This window comes from Pithys albifrons, chromosome 9 (assembly GCF_047495875.1).
Source record: "Pithys albifrons albifrons isolate INPA30051 chromosome 9, PitAlb_v1, whole genome shotgun sequence".
Lineage (NCBI taxonomy): Eukaryota > Metazoa > Chordata > Aves > Passeriformes > Thamnophilidae > Pithys > Pithys albifrons.
The window spans coordinates 30,279,855-30,298,548 of NC_092466.1; the positions used below are offsets into that span (position 1 = coordinate 30,279,855).

The 18,694-nt window shown below is 38.2% G+C and overlaps 1 protein-coding gene across 3 annotated transcripts in view; it reads left to right on the forward strand.

Annotated features, from left to right (window-relative positions):
* The window catches only part of BICC1 (BicC family RNA binding protein 1), a 104,206-nt gene that overhangs the window by 80,466 nt on the left and 5,046 nt on the right, over positions 1-18,694 (forward strand). For all 3 annotated transcript variants that reach the window (XM_071563978.1, XM_071563980.1, XM_071563981.1), the window contains 12 exons: positions 485-736; positions 3,444-3,575; positions 4,689-4,875; positions 6,227-6,385; positions 6,758-6,954; positions 7,233-7,374; positions 8,061-8,217; positions 9,580-9,745; positions 11,076-11,115; positions 11,762-11,916; positions 14,129-14,282; positions 17,066-17,226. In XM_071563978.1, the coding sequence (XP_071420079.1) occupies positions 485-736; positions 3,444-3,575; positions 4,689-4,875; positions 6,227-6,385; positions 6,758-6,954; positions 7,233-7,374; positions 8,061-8,217; positions 9,580-9,745; positions 11,076-11,115; positions 11,762-11,916; positions 14,129-14,282; positions 17,066-17,226 (1,902 nt within the window). The remainder of the gene's footprint in view (positions 1-484; positions 737-3,443; positions 3,576-4,688; positions 4,876-6,226; positions 6,386-6,757; positions 6,955-7,232; positions 7,375-8,060; positions 8,218-9,579; positions 9,746-11,075; positions 11,116-11,761; positions 11,917-14,128; positions 14,283-17,065; positions 17,227-18,694) is intronic.

Genomic DNA, 18,694 nt, shown 5'->3' on the forward strand with positions numbered 1-18,694 from the left:
GCAACAAGGCTGGTGAAGGGACTGGAGCACAAGTGCTGTGGGGAGAGGCTGAGGGAGCTAGGGATGTTTAACCTGGAGAAGAGGAGGCTCAAGGGAGACCTTATCACTCTCTACAACTACCTGCAAGGATGTTGTAGCCAGGTGGGGATTGGTCTCTTCTCTCAGGCAACCAACAGTAGGACAAGAGGGCAAGGGCTTAAGCTCTGCCAGGGGAGGTTTAGGTTGAATATAAGGAAGAAGTTCTTTACAGAGAGAGTGGTCAGGCATTGGAATGGCCTGCCCAGGGAGGGGATGGATTCTCCAAGCCTGGAGATTTTTAAGGTGAGACTGAATGTGGCACTGAGTGCCGTGATCTGGTAATCAAAGTGGGGTTGGATTAAGGGTTGGACTTGATGATCTTGGAGGTCTGTTCCAACCCAACTGATTCTATGATTCTATGTATGCCTGTGAGCACTGTGAGCACCCCTTTCCTTCATTCCCCCAGGAAGGAACAGCCATGCTCTTGGAACACCTGGCTGGGAGCCTGGCCTCTGCCATCCCTGTGAGCACACAGCTCGACATTGCAGCGCAGCATCACCTCTTCATGATGGGGCGAAATGGCAGCAACATCAAACATATCATGCAGAGGACTGGTGCTCAGATCCACTTCCCTGACCCCAGTAACCCCCAGAAGAAATCCACTGTCTACCTCCAGGGCACAATTGAGTCTGTCTGTCTTGCCAGGCAATATCTCATGGTAAGTACTTTCAGTGAGACTTGTATGAAAAAAGTGCAAGATTATAGAAAACACACTCATTCTGCATGTTAAGTTAGCCTTAAAGAGGGAAGTTTACCTCTCACACTGCAAAAGGCTGATTCAGCTGAGTCCTCTATTTTTGTCAGGGTTTGTAGTTATCTAAAATATTTGTGATCTCTGTTAACATGATTTGAAAAATTACCTTGGTAGTGCAACATAAGCAATTTAAATTTATGATAACAATATGCTTCAGAGTAGAGGCAGATTTTTGGAATGCCCTGTTGGTGTTGGATGATGGGTTGTGTTTTGTTTTGCCAACCTGCCTCTTCTGTGTTTGTCAGGTTTCTTTTGAGAGGAAATGTCAGGAATGTCTGAGTTCCCACATGGGCAAGTTTTCAATGAAATTGGGAAACCATAGGAAATAATTACTCATTCTGCAGTCTCCCCTTTTTTATTAGTATCATAGTCACAGTTCTTTGAGGCCTTTTGTAAAAATAACTCTCGTGATGAATATTATTATTTGTAGAGATTTTTGTTATATTGGTCTTTAAACTTAATAGGAACCTTTAGATATTGTTTTAGTGTTAATTAAAAACACCTTTTTATATATGTCAATATTTACAGGCAAAACATGGCAGGACTGGACTCAAATCCAGTGCAAAGCTGGTATGAGGATAAGCCATGGCACCTTTTAATTGCAGGAGTCCCCATGTGTCTTACAGTGCACTGTGCCCCGCTATGTAATAGAAAATAAAAACATGATGCCTTTCTGTTTATACAGTTATATTCAGATTATTATGTTCTAAGATATTATTGCCTGTAAGTGCCAATATCCTTATTCTATGCATTTCTTTGGTGAGTATTGAAGTAGTACTTTCCTGAAGGTTCATGAAGTAGAAGTAAATGCAACCAAACTGTCATGAATATCAAAGTACATCTTTATTCTAGAAACTTAAAATCATGTTAGGGTTTTTCTTTTTAGATACTTAAGTCTGATTTCATTCCAGACACACCAGTACAATTTAGTATCCCTTACCACATCCACTTCATCACCCTTTAAGAACTGTACAGAGCAGGAAACTTGGTATCTTTCAACTCAGACTTTGCATGTCCCAAAACTGTTGTTTCCAGTTTTGTAGAGAAAACAAATCTTGTTTAAAATATTCATGTTCTTCATCTTCTTCTGACCCCAAAGCCTTTGGTTTCTGATGTATTTTGATTGTCATCAATAAATATTGAGATTTGCTTTGTTAGTTCCTCATATAATAATGAGGACTGTACTATATTAAATGTAAATACAGACAACATTGACAACTTAGGCTTTTTTAATTCAGTTCCTGTGAAAGAACATTGTGTGTTCCTGTTCCTCCCATCATCTTCATGTAGGTGCTCTAAATATATACAATAAGTAATGGTAAGGCTGAAAAAAGGACCTTTTAATATGCTTATAAAACTTGACCTTTCAACTTGGAAGTTTTGAGGTGTGTGTTTTTCTTGGTAACCTTCAGTTGCATTTTCATACATCAGGCTTTTGGTGAGATCTTCTGATGGTATTTTCTACAACTTTTTTACAGAAACGTTTTGAAAATCCAAGTGTGAAATGCTCTCAGCAGTTCTGTTACCATTAAATCCTTGGTTATTGATTTTGGTGTTTTTAAATAAACTGTATCCATAACTATTCTTTTCAGACAAGTTGATCTCGTGGAGTTAAGCTGTGTTTGTTAGTCTTCCTGTGGTCAGAATATTTAGGATGCCTTGCTTCAATTTTTCTGAAGTTAAAATTGCTTCACTTGAGGTTTTGGAAGTATTATGCAGCCATAAGTGGTACTGTTGAGAAGTGCTATTTAATATTAAATTATATTGAACAAGTGATCTGCAGACTAAATACACCAATTTGCTGCTTTTCACTCTGAAACCAAAGCAGGAAACTGATTAAGACAGACATTTCCTTGAGTGTATCTTACCATGGGTTTTCCGCTGACACGTCATACTGCTTTTTATTAAGCTAAATTCACCAGAAGTAGGATCTGTTTTTCAATGACTTTGTTGTTTTATGAGAAGTAGCAATTTGATAGTTTTTAGGTTTCCTGTGACCTCTGAGTTTTTTGGGGTGCTCTTTTTTTTTTTACTCTGAAGTTTTAGTATTTCAAGTGTGTAACAGATGTCATCCATATCAATGGAAAATGTTTATCTGGCTGATCTGGATCAGGGGAAGAGAAGTAAAAGTTAAGACTTGGACAACAGTGGCGTACAAAGCAGCTTTTTAGGATGTGTTTCCTTATCTCAAACATGGTTTAACAAAAGACATTTTGTTATAAGTTCTGCTATCAATTCCTAATAAGACTTTGTTCTGATTTAGTAAATCATAGTGGTTTCTGAATTTGAATCCTCCAGACACCTCTAACTCTGTATAAATAACTAATCATGGTGCATGTGTGCTGTTTGGAATGTCAAATATTTAACAAATTATTTCACCCTTGGACTACAAAAGTGTTTGTTCAGACTCCCAGGGCAGAAAGATACACCTGTGTTCTTGCATACAAGGAAATGGCTTTCCTTAAAATTTCATCCTTGTTCTTTTTTCTGAACTTCACGTGTCATGATGTGTAAATGTTACAATGTCTAAATTTCAGTTTATTGATAACGTTTTCATGGGAAAAGGGTCAGTTATAAGCGTTGGAAATTTTTTTTGTACCTTTCTTTTCAGGGTTGCCTTCCCCTTGTGCTCATGTTTGATATGAAGGAAGAAATTGAAGTAGAACCACAGCTTATAACCCAGCTAATGGAGCAGTTAGACGTGTTCATAAGCATTAAGCCTAAGCCAAAGCAACCAAGCAAGGTTTGTGCAGAGCTCATACATTCCTTCTAGGCTTTCCTGGCAACTTCATAGAGCTGATGGGTTGACATGTGTGCTCTTCCTCTCTACCTTAATGGGTCATAAACTTGCAAAAAGTATATATATTTTGTGCTTGAAATACCAGTTTAAGCGATCCAACAGCTCTACTTTGTGGTAATTTGAGTTCTACTAGATGTTTGATAGTACAGGAGTTAGCTTTTATATGAAATGTACTGATAAAGAAAATAAATTTAGAAGAGATAAATTGTATCTGACTATAACTACTCTTGACTTTTTTAAAAGAAATTCATCTGAAATAATCACAGTGTTCTTTAGCAATAAGAATGAAACAAAAAACAAATCAAAAAATCATGTGACTATAAGAGAAATTTGTGTTATATTTCTATTAAGTTGAAAAGAGTCACAAAAAACAGAAATGCAAAATACTTCTGATGAGAGGTGTTCATCGTAAAATATTCAGGTGTGTATGGATAGGGAACTCTGCAGTTGTCTGTGTGGTTGTATATAATGCTATAGCAGGCAAAAATCTGAAATACTAAGTGATCATTCCATTGTGTCAGTAGGTAAGCTTCTCTGCAGAGGATATATAAAATGAATGCAAAGAAACATCCTGCAGAGGATATACAAGAAACAATTGTTTTCTGTAATTTGATTTTCCAGGCATTTTTTGCTTTATTCTCAGACAGCTGTGAATTTATTAGCTGAATTTAACAGGAACAACTTTTCTTGTCCACCTCAAGGTAAAATAGAAGATAAGATTTTAATTATTGATCCACTTATCTAGATCTCAGGTTGCTTAACATTTGGTGTGCTAAATAGCACCAAGGTACGATAGTAATTTATTTTCTTAGACACAATGATCTTCCATCATTCTCATTGTAAGTGCATATGAAATCCCCAAACCTACTGTCAAGGCCACTGAATTTGACTAGTTGGTAAGAGATCTTACCTCATGTTCTCTCACACTGCTGTTATTGATACCCATGGAGGAGTATAAAGAAGAGTTATCTGTGTTGCAGATCCATGTTATGGGCGTATTTTACTCATTTTCCTTTTCTGCTGGTTTTCTTTTTTTGTTGTTTTCTTCCCCTACAGTCTGTGATTGTAAAAAGTGTTGAACGAAATGCCTTAAATATGTATGAGGCACGGAAATGTCTCCTGGGACTTGAGAGTAGCGGAGTCACCGTAGCATCAACTCCCTCTACTGTCTCGTGCCCTGTTGGTCTGTCTTGTCCTGGTTTGGATATTTTGTCCTCGGCAGGACTAGGACTCACTGGGCTTGGTATGCATTTATTATATTTGGATTTTTAACAGACATATATATATTTGTTTGAAACTTAATTCACTAGAAAAAAAGACCAGATGTGTGTTTTGCATAAGAAATTGTGTTAAGGCATTAGAGAATTCCAACAGCATCTGACCTTTCAAGGGACTGTTGTTATAAAACTTCCTCCAAGGCTTTTGTAATCAGGTGTGTGAGTCATCCCTGTAGAAAAGAAAAAAATCTCTGGAACCACTCAGCTGGAAGTGAAAGGGAGGGAAATACAGGTGAGGTAGGATGTTGCTTTAACAACTACTCTGACAATGTGATGTCCCAGGCTGTCCTGAATTTGTGTAGGTACTTGAGCCTGTAATCAGTACCATGGAAGCTAACACAGCTAAGGCACATCTCACTTCTGGCTGTATCTTACTGCTTCTAGGTTAGACCTTACTTATCCATGTGTAATTTAGGACCGAAATGTGTAAGCTTCCCATCTTAACGTAATTGTGTAGAAGCAGCTCACAATCCAGACTGGAATTACCGTTTTATTTTCAAGCTCTGCAGGTACCCTTGTATGAGAAGCCCACAGAAAGCCAAGCAGTCCCAGAGGAATTTAGTAACACATCTTGATGCTGGTTGATGAAACTCTGTGTTCTCATGGAACCACCATGGTCCCTGTGATTTGCCCTCCAGGAGTGCTGTGTAGTTCCATGTCACAGCCTTCCTTGGGGTCACACAGGGGCAAGTGTTGGTGCCATTTGACCGTGGGTTTTCATGCTGCTTTTGTGACTGCACGTTGGGGGCTTGGGGTTTTTACCTTTTTAGTATGTAGTGCTGAGTTTATGAATATTCTTACAAGAAAAACTGCTTTGAGGGAACACTGTGGGAGTAAGCAATGCATCTGGGGGATGATTTGTTGTCAGTATTAAAGATGCAAAAGGAATTGAATAGTCCTTAGTGTGGAAATAGTGGTTTGTTCATAGGAGCTTCTGAGGAAAAGGTTATTGTCTGAAATGAAAGTAAGGTTGCTTCTTGTCTTTTTGAAACAAACCATCAGAAACAACAGAGGGGATACAAAGGGATGATGGGGCTGAGAAGCAGCTGGTGCAGACTCTGTTAGGACAGTAGCTAGTTCCAGTAGGACATAAAAGATGCTCCAATTTTTCTTGACTATATGATTCCCACTTCAAGAACAAGCATTCTTCTTGTGCTCTGTGCAGCAAATGAATGGCAGGTTTAATGTTAAAATTTGTTTGTGAAATACATGCTGCTGCAATTTGATAGGGGTTTATTTTTTGTTTTCAATTCGTACTTTTGCGAAATTTTTTTTCTGTAGGTCTTCACTAAATATTTTCTTGCATATTTTTTGCAGGCCTTTTAGGTCCAACAACCCTGTCAGTCAACACCTCAACTACTCCAAACTCTCTGTTGAATGCCCTTAATAGCTCTGTGAGCCCCTTGCAGAGTCCAAGTTCAGGCACTCCCAGTCCCACATTATGGGCAACATCCCTTGCTAACACAAGCACTACAGGTTGGTGGAAGTTTAATGTGAATTACATGCTCTGTGCAACACTAAGTCATTAGAATGACAATTGATGAGTCCAGAATAATTCATTCTTTGGAAACTTAATTCCTATGTTTATCTCAATGCAGGTGAATAAATATGAAAATTTAAGGTGACAACTTTATATAAACTTAGTATATGCAGTCACATGTGATGTTTTCATCTGTTTTATGTAGAAAACTAACGTACCCAGTAATGAGGAGATAAAGCATTATGTATTTGTCTAATGGAAACTTTTTAGTAATGTATCATAGCTATGTAAAGATTTATATAAATACTATAACGCCTGAGAAAGTTAAATGAGAAACTTAACCAGAACATAATCAAATTTTGTTCCAGGCTTTTCTGCTATTCCACACCTAATGATACCATCTACTGCCCAAGCAACTTTAACTAGTATTCTGTTGTCTGGAGTGCCTAATTATGGTCAAAACACTCCATCTCCACCACCAGGCTTGACTCCCGTTGAAGTCCATGTCAATGGCATGCAATCAGAGAGTAAAAAAGGCTCACCTTCTTTAAATGGTCATGTAAAGGTAGGTGATGTTATCTCTGTGTACTTGACCTCTACTAAGGAAAGCTGAAAGAGAAAACTAGCTATATTAGTAGGTTCTTAAAGCTTTTATGTTTATAAATACAATAGCAGTGTTTTCAAATAAGACTTGAGAGACTTGAAAAATAGAACATGCAAACATAATGTCCTCCTATACTGGGAGTGGGTTTATTTTTCTCTTGCACAGATGGAAAAGGGAAATTGTTTCAATATTTCCTTTAGCATAAAATTCACTTTAGTGATTTCTGACAATCATTTCAGGCCTCAAATATCAAGTATGCTGCACTGTCTGCCACATCGCTGGGGGAAAATGTGTTGAGCACAAACCACAGTGATCCGGTGAGACAAACAAGTACTCACGGGGCCTCAGAACAAGTAGCTGCCAAGTCAAATAGCGAAGAAGGTAAGGTTTTGACATGGCATTCCTTTGTCTGGTAGCGTTTCTGCAGTCTATGTACAGTTCATGAAACAAAAACGTATTTTGCAACCATGTTACAGGAAAATAATCCTGGATCTCCCAGATTCCTGGTCAAAGAAAATAGGTAGAAGTTGTAGCAACTGAGATGTGCTGTTGATAGAAACACCTTAAATTAACCTAATGGACTTGTAATGTTTCACTCATTCCCTAAAAACAGAGGGAAATAACTTATGAGGATTTCAGGATTTTTTGCAGCAGCCTCACTGCCCTGCTTAAAACAATGTCTGCTGGTTTAAATGGTGTTTTATTTTTGCTTTTTTAGCAAAACAAAATAATACCTGTGAGAACATGATAGCAAGAAAATTATGTGTAGAACAAACGCAAATTTGTTCAGAATACTAAGTCACTTCTAATTGTCAGTCTTCAAATTTAATATTAATATTAATTAAAATAAATCTTTTAAAAATGAAAATGCTTAGTGTGTCTACCATATATGTGAATGCTGACACCTTTTCTGTGCATTTGAATTCCATACCTGACTTCTTAACCCAGACCAAGAGGACCACAACAGTTGTGTGAGGAGGAAGAGCAGATTTTGTCCCATAGTTGTCATTCCTTCAGTAAGTTCCCTAGAACATAAAAGGGTTGTTGTTCAACTATTCTTCTTGTAGGTTGCAATGATGCTTTTGTCGAAGTGGGCATGCCGAGAAGTCCATCCCATTCAGCAAACACCAGCGACCTGAAGCAGATGATGAGCTCCTCCAAGCAGGGCTGTGCTAAGAGGCAAACAGTTGAGTTACTGCAAGGCACCAAAAACTCCCACTTGCAGTAAGTTGAGTCCATAAATACAGATAAATGGAATGTTCACAATACAAAATTACTTAATGTGTTTTGGTACATAGGAGGGGTGGTTCAGTCATAAGATATTCAAAGCGCTAATTTAATTTGGCCTTGATTTTTAATCATGTTCGGTGTAACAATGGCTCCCAGTTTGATAACTGAAAACTTCGAATGTTTTTTTGTACCTCCTAAGTATTTTTTTGTTTTAAAAAATATCTGTCTTCTCCCACAAAAGAATGGGGATTTTTGTCAGAGGAACTTTCATTACCTGTTTCTAAAGGATGTATTTTTGCACTTTGCTTTGTTATTGATTGCTTTGACAATAGTTCCTATGTGACAGCTTTTTCCTTTTGTGTGTACCTGAGGCTGTTTTCTTCTTGGAAAAGCAGTATTCAGGGCACAACATGTTCTCAAACACTTGTCTCAGTGTTTGGTTGGGTTAGTTTTTCTAATGAGACAGCAGTGGGAAAGGCTCTTTTGAGTCATAACACATCTTGGCAGTGCAGGTTTTGCTCTTAATGCAATGTTTTTGTCTGATGCACTTGGGTTTTCACTATTTCTTTTGGGAACTGTTTATCACTGCTCTTTTGAGATGCATATTTTCATTTGCTTCATTTATTTACACTGTTAAAACTATGATATGTATGTTACTAATTCTGCCCTCTTAGTTTAGAAATCCAAGAATTCCTTCTAACCAGATTCACTTGTTTGTATGTCACTCAGTTGTTTATATGCCTTGCTCTTTTCATTGAGGACATAATGCTCACAGTTTCCATTAGGGCGTATTTTCGAGGTGATCATTTACAGCTTCTACAATGTGATCGCTCTGATTTCAAGTAAGACATTCCTGTTCTAGAGTAGCCTAAAATGTGGCTGATATTTCAGGAGGGGGAAAAAAAGGTTACGTTAAGAAGTAATGTAGGCATGTAGGACTGCAATGCTTGAAGGCACATAGTACTGCAGATACCAAAGCTTTAAAAGCAAGTGGGACCTATGTTAACTTCCTTAGTCCACTATTAGGGAATCTCTTTATCGTAATACTATTCAAGTGTTGGAACTGCTGCACTGCACAAGGCATGCAATAATTCTGGATACCAGACATCTCAAAACTGAGTCTAAACTTTGCCTCTTAGATGGCAATACAGGAAGGAGCAATACATGCTTTCTTTCACTGACAAACAGGTACTGGAGGGCTGTAACTTTTGGAAGTATTGCTAAAAGATGTTTGTGTACTGACATGTCTTGAATTTTACTGCCAAACTTCTTGGGGAAAGCCCAGTTATCAAAACTGCACTGCCTGTTCAGTGCCTATGAAAAGAAGGCTGACTGACAGTGCCTTTGCTCCCGCAGTGCTGCAGAGAGGCTGCTCTCGGATGCAGAGCTGAGCGCTGCTGAGAGCCCCGTGGCTGACAAGAAGGCTCCGGGCAGCGAGCGAGCGGCAGAGCGAGCGGCGGCCGCCCAGCACAACTCGGAGCGAGCACGGCTGGCCACGCAGCCCTCCTTTGTAAACATGCAGGTATGTCTCCAGGAAAAGCCCATTCCAGCATGAAACTGCTGAGTGAACCTACCACATGCAAAGGTGACTGGTGACTAGGAGACTGAAACGTCATTACTATTTCAGTGAATGCATTCACAGCCAAGTCATTAACTCTTTCAGCTGAAGAGCGGGCTGTGAGTGAAAATTCTTGAAAACCAAAAAGCTCTTATGCCTCTGTTGAATGAGAAAATGTAGGTACAGAAAAATTGAGTGGCTGTATTAGTCTACACAAGCATCATTTGCCTGTAGGCAAGCTTATATTTTGCTTTGAGAGAATTATATCTGCAAAAGACATTTCACAACTTTTCATAATCAGTGTCAACACAACTGGGGTTTTTTTATAGCTTTAGGAATTTTTTCTTTATAGCTTCAGGTTTTATATATGGGGCATAATTACAGTGCTATACAAATGTAAATCTGTACATACACTCCTTTTTCTTCTCTCTTCTGCTGTTCTTGGTTTGGTAACTACAGCCTACTGCTATAAACCATTGCCATGTTATTGCAGATCTCCCCAAAGAGGGAAACCCTTTTGACTGTTTGTCAGGCAATAGTAACAGGGTAGTTTTCAGTATAGATCTGTCAGTATGGGCATAACCAGACTGTAAGGAGTAGTGGAACAAGGTGAAGGTTAGTGTTTTGTAGGTCTTTTCCCTAGTTATTCCTCTAGTTATTTTAGGTAACACTTTGGGTTTATACTACCTTTTTTTTTAGTTTTGTGTGCTTAACCTTGCTAATTTGTAATTCTACCAAGTGTAGCTTATTTAACCAGGGATATCTAAACTTCAGATCTTCCATTGTCATAGGTACCACAGATAAAAGCATTTTTTAATTCTCTCAAAACTTCAAGTTTTTTCCATTCACAAGATGAGTGTGTGGAGGAGTAATAAACTTGAAAGATTAAAAATAACTCTGGTGCCAAGATTTAAGATATATTTTATCTTTTTTGTACTGTTGAGCAATGTTTTAAATGCTGAGAACAGATGGTTAAGGAAGAGAAACTGTGCTTGAAAATGTTTCATTAAAAACAAAGAAAAATTCTGCGTGAGCAGTTTGTAAATAGTGCTGCAGCCTCACTCAGATGGATATTGGATAGTGATTAGATAGTTATTTAAAATCTTTATCAGTGAACACGTTAAGTAACTAAGGCTCTAATTGGACTTGTCAAATTATTGTGCAGTACTTCAGGTTTCTCCTAGATATATTCACTGGCCGCTTTAAAAACCTTTGTTTTCACAAAGAGATGAGTACTGGAATGACATTTAGTTAGAATGGCAATTAAGATATCTTCTGCATGTTTATTTTTTAGGCCTTTGACTATGAACAGAAGAAACTACTGGCAACCAAAGGTATGTGCATAAACAGTGACTCCTGAAAAGTTTGTTAGTACCTGGATGAAATGATTTTCTGAAGTTTCAGTTTTGTAAGTTGATTTTTAATCACATCTGAAAGTGATAGTGAAACATTTGTGTACTACCTGAATGTTCCAATTTTTTTTTATAGGAACATAGTATAAAATACAGTATAAACAGATGGGATGTGTAACTATATCCATCTGCAAATGATCCATATTGTCTGCAGCAAACTCATAACTGTAATACTTGACTTTATTTGCATTCAAATTAAACTTTAAGATGTTTGTCATATTGGCTAAATGACTACTTACTTCAGGGATAAATTAAGTTACAAAATTGATAAGGGACTTGACCTTGCCTTTGACTCTGTTAAAAAATAAACCAAATACCCCCACATCAAAAGAAAACCAGAAGCTTCTCTTTCTGAAAAAGATATGATTCTTTTGGCCCTTGTGGGGCTTAACTATCTTCTGACAGAGTAAATTGCCTTGAGGAAGGGTAGGATTCAAGCTGTGTAGCAAGTGGAGATGTTTGGAGTTTACTTTGGGCTGAAATTGTTAGCATTCAAGACTGCAGGATTATCCTCTCAGCACCTTTACTGAGGCTGAGATTTACTGATTTTTTTTCTGTATTTTTTCAGCTATGTTAAAGAAGCCAGTTGTAACAGAAGTGAGAACTCCAACAAATACGTGGAGTGGTTTGGGATTCTCTAAGTCTATGCCTGCAGAAACTATCAAGGAACTAAGAAGAGCAAATCATGTATCATACAAGCCATCCATGACAACTACATATGAGGTATAAAAAAGTATATTGTAAGGGAATTGTTGCTTCTCTTGAGAAATGTTTATAACTTCTGTAAAAAGAAGTCTTGTGGATAAGATTTTTAAGGTTCTGAATATATTTGATGGTGTAAAATGCTTCTTACATAAATATTAAGGCATATGGAATGCATTCAGCCCAACACACAGAGTTCTATCTTTTTATAGATCTTATAGAAGTCATAGAGCATAGAAGTCTTCTTAAAATATATATTTGCTTAAAGAAACTTAAAACAAGTTATGGGACTAAATATCTCAGTCATTGCACACAAGCAGTAGAGATTTTGTGGCCTAATGCAAACATTGTATAGATAACAGATAGACTCTGTAATATGAATCACTGCATGGTGGAGCAGAACATCAGAACAAGAAATGTCTGCAGCACATCATATGTTGACAAAGCTATAGAATTAACAGCTTCCTCTATTCACTGGGCCCAGAAATTTCCCAGTGTCGAGCAAGTCTCCTCAGAGTCCCAGCATGGGCATCTTGAAGGGAATTTGTTCCTTTCTTTTCAAAGGCATTCTGAAGGTGATTTTTAGTGTGTTTGCTTGCTGTAATATTTCACAGCTTGCTTATAGACACCCTTTTCTGTCCTGCTTATATAAAATGTTAATGTTATGTTTATGCACAGCTTTTCTCTGGGATATACCCTTTTTGATGCAAAAGAAATATTCAACCATGATAAAAATTTGTCTTGATGTTCTCCACTTGACATGTCAACTTTGAGTCATTCAGCTACATGTAGTAGGCTTGGATACACGTAAAGCAGCAGTAGCTAGGGATGAGAAAAAGCTACAACCAAAATAGTGTTGGGGGGGAGGGGTTGCATATTTTTTTATATTGGTTGAGCTGGGGTGGGTTTTTTTTCCTCAGACCTTGATGTCTAAAATCTCTAAGTGGGTCTGTCATTCTTACCAAGAACATTGTGTCTTAGTCACTTGGAGTCTGCCCAGGAACAGACCACAGACCACTGCAACTCTCTCCAGTGAAATGATATTGTGTGAGAACTCTGGTTACCATTGTTTGGTATGAGCTATTGTGGAAAAATCTGGCAAGCCTAAAATTCTTGGATTCCTTGTATCCTTCTCTGTTTAGTAGTTTTCAACATCATACGTGTTACAGACAGCACCACCACACTTCCATGCATGTGCACCTTTGAGAGTCATGTGCTGAAGCCTTTGAACAGACTAAGTGTTGGTATCATAATTTAATATCTGGGCAGTTAATTTGTAAAATAAGCTCACCAAATATATTTTATCTTTGCTATGCTATTTTCACTGTGCATTCAGTTTTTCAGAAACATTGGATGACATCTTTCTTTTACTTGACAACTCATAGCTGTCACTGTGATCCAGTGTAATGTAGAGGCTCTGTCTCTTTTTACTCTTCTCTAAGACTTGAAGTCAGTCCTTGCCTTTCTTTATTTCTGGAGGTCATACCTTTATAGGTCATACCTTCCTGATTTTACCAATGACAAGGAGCTTTTGCCTTATTTCTTCTGTGGTATCAGTTTTACTGAATAGTATAAAAGATTGCTGGGTCCTAAGTGGGTCCAGTTGCAGTTTGGTGCAACTGTGTGGAATGAAATTGTTCATTTCCACAATTTTTTAGCTCATGTAAGTGTGGTATAAATGTCCATTTCTTTTGGGTATGTCCCCATTGAATACTGTTACCTGATTTTGGAGCATTCTCACCCAGAGTGATGACAGTTGATGATTAGTATTTTACAAGAATATGAAAATCTATTTTAAAAAAACAAAACACAAACCTACAAATTCACAGGCCACTGCAGAATTATTGTAGTATTGTGTACTTGAGCCACTTATCTTCAGATAAATGTTATGTTCTCTTCCCTGTGAAGGGATGTAGTCAGTAGACTGCTTTGTCTAGAATTTGTGTGGGAATGTGATACCGTGGAATGTTTTGGAAACAAACTTGGAAATACCGAGCAATTTATTTTGAATCACGGTCTTTAAATAACTGCTGCTTAAAAAACTGTGTATGTTTTAAGCACACCTGCTGTTTTCGTGTCCGGTTTACAATTATTTCACTATTGATCAACTGCCAGAAGAATGTTTGCAAGCTTTCAAAGCTGGGGGGTTTTTAACTGAGCTGTTTCAAAGAAAACATCTGAGTCACAACGAAACTTCTGTTTTCTGCCCAAATTTTCCCTTTGTGCTTTGCAGGGTTCATCCTTGTCTCTGTCACGGTCCAGCAGTCGGGAGCACCTGGGAAGTGGCAGTGAATCTGATAACTGGAGAGACCATAATGGGCTGGGACCCACCGCTCACGATTTTGTCTCCTCAATTGGCAGCCCCAAACGGAAACAAAACAAATCAGGTTAATAAACTCTTAATACCTCATTGGAAGAGACAATCATATTGATATCAATCAGTATTTATTTTAATATGAATGTATCCTGACATCATTTAAATTACTGATGCCTGTAAAACAGATTTATTATTTTTTACAAATTGAAAGGTAAAAGCATATGCATGTTTGTGTCACATGATAGACAAATAATGGTCCAAAAGGGAGACTTTTAAGGAAATTTTATAAATGCCAGACATTCTTGCTGGAAAGCTCTTTGCTGTCATGGAAGCAGTTTTTTCAAGGTGTACTGAAACCAGATCTTTATAAAAGCTTATTTCTAGACTGCCATCGTTCTGCTCTGTTATTGATGCAACAACAGCTGGGTCTTTATTGGGCTATTTGCTCACTGGAGGAGAAGTCATACTCTGTGCTGATACAGAATTTTAAAGCATAATTCTCATCATAGGAATCAAATTTGCAAGAGCATGTAGTGACAGGACAAGAGGGAATGACTTCAAACTGAAAGAGAGTAGATTTGGACTGGGTATTATGGAAAAATTCATTGCTGAGGGTGGGCAGGCCCTGGCACAGGTTGCCCAGAGAAGCTGTGGCTGCCCCATCCCTGGAAGTGTTCAAAGCCAGGCTGGATGGGGCTTGGAGCAACTTGGTCTGGTGGAAGGTGTCCCTGCCCATGGCAGGGGGATTGGAATGAGATCTTTAGGGCCCCTTCCAACCCAGGCTGTTCTATGGAAAGAAGCCTCTCCATGCGTTGGGCATGGCCCAGCACATGATTTTCAACACTGGTTTCTGTGGATACAGGCTATACATTTTGTAATTTCTTTTTAAATAATGATTGAAACTTACAAAATAAATTTTATTGTAGTTCAACTTTTTGAAACTTCATTTTTAAAATAACAGATGCCTTTTCTGAAAGAATGAAAAGCGGAGGTAGACAATACTAGTCCATACTACCAATCTACATTGAGGAAATTAATACTATGGTTGTTTTTACTGGGTTTTATTGCATTTTTCTTATTAAAGGTGCATAAAACCTAAATCTCATTAAATTCCAAGTAAACAAATAGTAAAATTTGAACATTCTAAGAAAGGATGGCTTCAGTTACAGAAAATATTCATGGTTCGTATACTTGTAATTGTTCATGGTTTGAAAAAGCACATTAGTTGTGAGTGGCTGCATATCATATTCTAATACTTGCAGAACAAAAGAGATGAAAAGTTTATTTGGAATTAATCTACTGATGTTTTCAAGTTAATTGGACAAAAACAGAAGCTCTAGGTTAATCAAAATAAGTAGGGATTAAAAATGTATTTACATGTATGTTAGAAGAAAATTAGAAACATAAATACATTGGAAGTGGAAGAAACTGTTCTATGGCAGCTGTAGCTTTCCCAGAGAATAAAATGTGTGGAAGAAGGATAAAAGAAACAGCTATGACTTCCCTTAATGTAGAGGCTCTGGAGTTCTAAAATGTGCAACTTCGTTGACACAGTTTCATAGTACTGTTGAATTTCTTCTTTGTTTTTAAGATAATGCTTACTGACTGCAGTAAGAAGTATTTCTTTAAAATCAGTGTTCAGTGCATGACTTTGCATCATCTGCCCTGTGCAGGATAATGAATTTCTGGGCATTTTTAGTGTTACTTTTCTCTGATAATGATGAAATCGAGGCACCACCTTTGAAAGTCTAAAATCTCAACTTATTTCTTCACTTGTCATACTTAACACTCACATTTTCAACATTGAACAGGTTACTGTATTTTAAAACTCTTACAAAATGGAACTGAGTTTGACAGAAATTCTCCAAGCTCTGTAAACCCAATTCAAAATGCTTCTAACTAGTTTATGCCCAGAAAATGAAAAATACAGCACAACTAGTTGAGAAAAATGGCAACTTTTCACATCCTATTGGCATTCTGTAGTGCAAGCCATAGCAGAAGTCTCTGGGGACATCTTAATTTTACTCACCTGGGAAAATAGCCTTTACCTACTGCTTGCGCATTCACTGTTGTTCCTGTGTCTGTAGTGAGGGAAGGAGCACTCACAGTGGCTCCACTTACACAAGTGCTTGATGCACTCCCTGGGAGCTCTCCTGTTCTTACACAGCATGAGGAAAAATAATTAGGAACTATGTGATTGTGTGCTATCAGGATGCACACATGGGGGAAAGGGATTGTTCTGCCAAACCAGGTTTCTGGGGTTTTTTAAGAAACTCATTGTGGAAACTTTTTAAAGCTATTACCTTTTAGGAATGTAATTTAAAGTTGTATAGGGAGTATATTTTCAGTTTTAGTATTTTATAAACTATTGCATTTTTTTTGTCTGTATTGTAGTAAAATAATGGCCACATTATGTTCCTTTACCAGGAATTGCTCCAGCATGGTTTTCTCCCCAACCAGACCAAAAAAGTACTGGTTGCATTTGTATGCAATGATGTTTTCAAAAATACTCCCTGAAGAAAAGAGGAGGGGGCCTAAGAGGAGGAAAAGCAGTGGGGTCTTGCAGTTATTCCATGAGTTCCTGACTTGTATCCATCTGATAGTCCCCATAATGTGATTATAATGTCTAAAACATTTACCTAAATATCTTTCTATAGGAAACACTGGAACTTAATGAACAACAAAAATGTTTTATGCTGTTCATTCTCTTCGACCACTGAGAAACTTTTTTTCTTTTCTGAAAAATAAAGATTTAAATATTTTGCAGATTTAATGATCTAGTTCAATATAATGTTGATAAAAAAATTTTGCCCTTCTGTGATGTGTCTAAGAAGTGTTGTTCTTTCCTTTCAGCTGAGCATTATCTCAGTAGCAGCAATTACATGGACTGCATTTCCTCACTGACAGGAAGCAATGGCTGTAACCTGAACAGTTTGTTTAAGGGATCTGACCTGCCTGAGCTCTTCAGCAAACTTGGTTTGGGCAAATACACAGACGTATTCCAACAGCAAGAGGTTAGTGTTGCTTTGAGAGACACCTTTGTGTTAGTAGGATGTTTTCCAGCAGCAGTTGTTCTGTCTGTTGAGCAAAGCCTCTTACAGCTCGCACTTTGTGGCAGGATTTTCACGGGTTGTTCTTTCAAAGCTGTTTCATACACCTTGTGATTTCCAGATAGCGAGCCTGGACATGAGTTCTATGTTGTCTTGCAACTTTGATTTATCGTAACACAGAACCGAAGTAGGACTGGGTTCTTGTCACTCAAGGAATTTTAACCCTTGACTCCTATTTGTAAACTAGGATGCTATCTAGAATTTCATGAGTATTAGTCCCTTTCATGTGTAGGTTATAGAAATCCAGTCTGTGTTTGTTAGTAACTTCTTGTTCAGTCAGTGCTGGGGTCACAGATATTCATCCCTTGCTCCTTCCCCTGTGTGCTAGTTGACTTTTTGATCCACTCCCAACAGAGAGATATGGTCAGTCACCTGTGCAAGCTTTCCATCTCCACACCAGCTAATCTTTTATTCCAAGTATTCCTGATCTGCAGAATGCTATATAGGTAGAATCCTCTTAGTTACTTGAAGATATGTTATTCTGCTGACAGATTTAACTGTGTCACAAAAGTACAGTGAGTCCAGCTGCAAGACTACAAGCTTAGGCACAGAGCTCCTGAGCTTGTCCCAAAAGCACTGTAGTTGTGTATGGAAGTTGTATGTGTCACACTGCTGGAACGGAGTGTATTACGATGCAAAACAAATGTCTGTGTGGCTTTTGGGCTTTTGTCAGTACCTCATGTGGTACAGGGGAAGGACCACAGTTGTATTTGGCATGTTCCTGTGTTCTGGACCCATATGCCCACCCTGTGTCTTCATCAGCAGCGAGGTCTGCACCAGTTCTGCTCTCAAATTTGCACCTGCATGTTTCTTCCTAATAGACCACACAAGAGTGGTTTGTTACACAGATTGCCATGTCATCAAGAGAACTGTGCACATGCCCATGAAGAATGAACTCCAAGAAGACCTTCCATTCATGTTGCCCAAGGTGCTCTGGTGTGCCAATATTTAGCTTGAGTTTTCATCCACAAGAGGAAAACTGCACACACTAAGGTTGCCTTCAAGTGTGTGTTACACTTCTACAAGGGTAGACTTGAGCAAATTTGTACCTTCTGTGCACCAGGTCACTCATGTGTGTGTGCACTCTGAAGTGCATTGCTGCTGGCTTGGCCTGGGGGCAGCTGTGCCTGGTGCATTTTGTGCCTTCATTCACTCTCTCTCTCTAATCCTGCTACTTAAGTGCTATGGGGTCAATCCTCAATAAATCCAGCTGTGCCTTAATTCTGTGTACAGCTCCTCAGGTTTATCTCCTCTGTACTCCCCTGAATGTTCCACAATACCCATATTATCCAGTCTTTTAATCCTTTTCTGTTATTTTAGCCACTTTCCTAAAAAGGAGAGATGGCTGTGTTGATTTCTGATACTAAAGGTG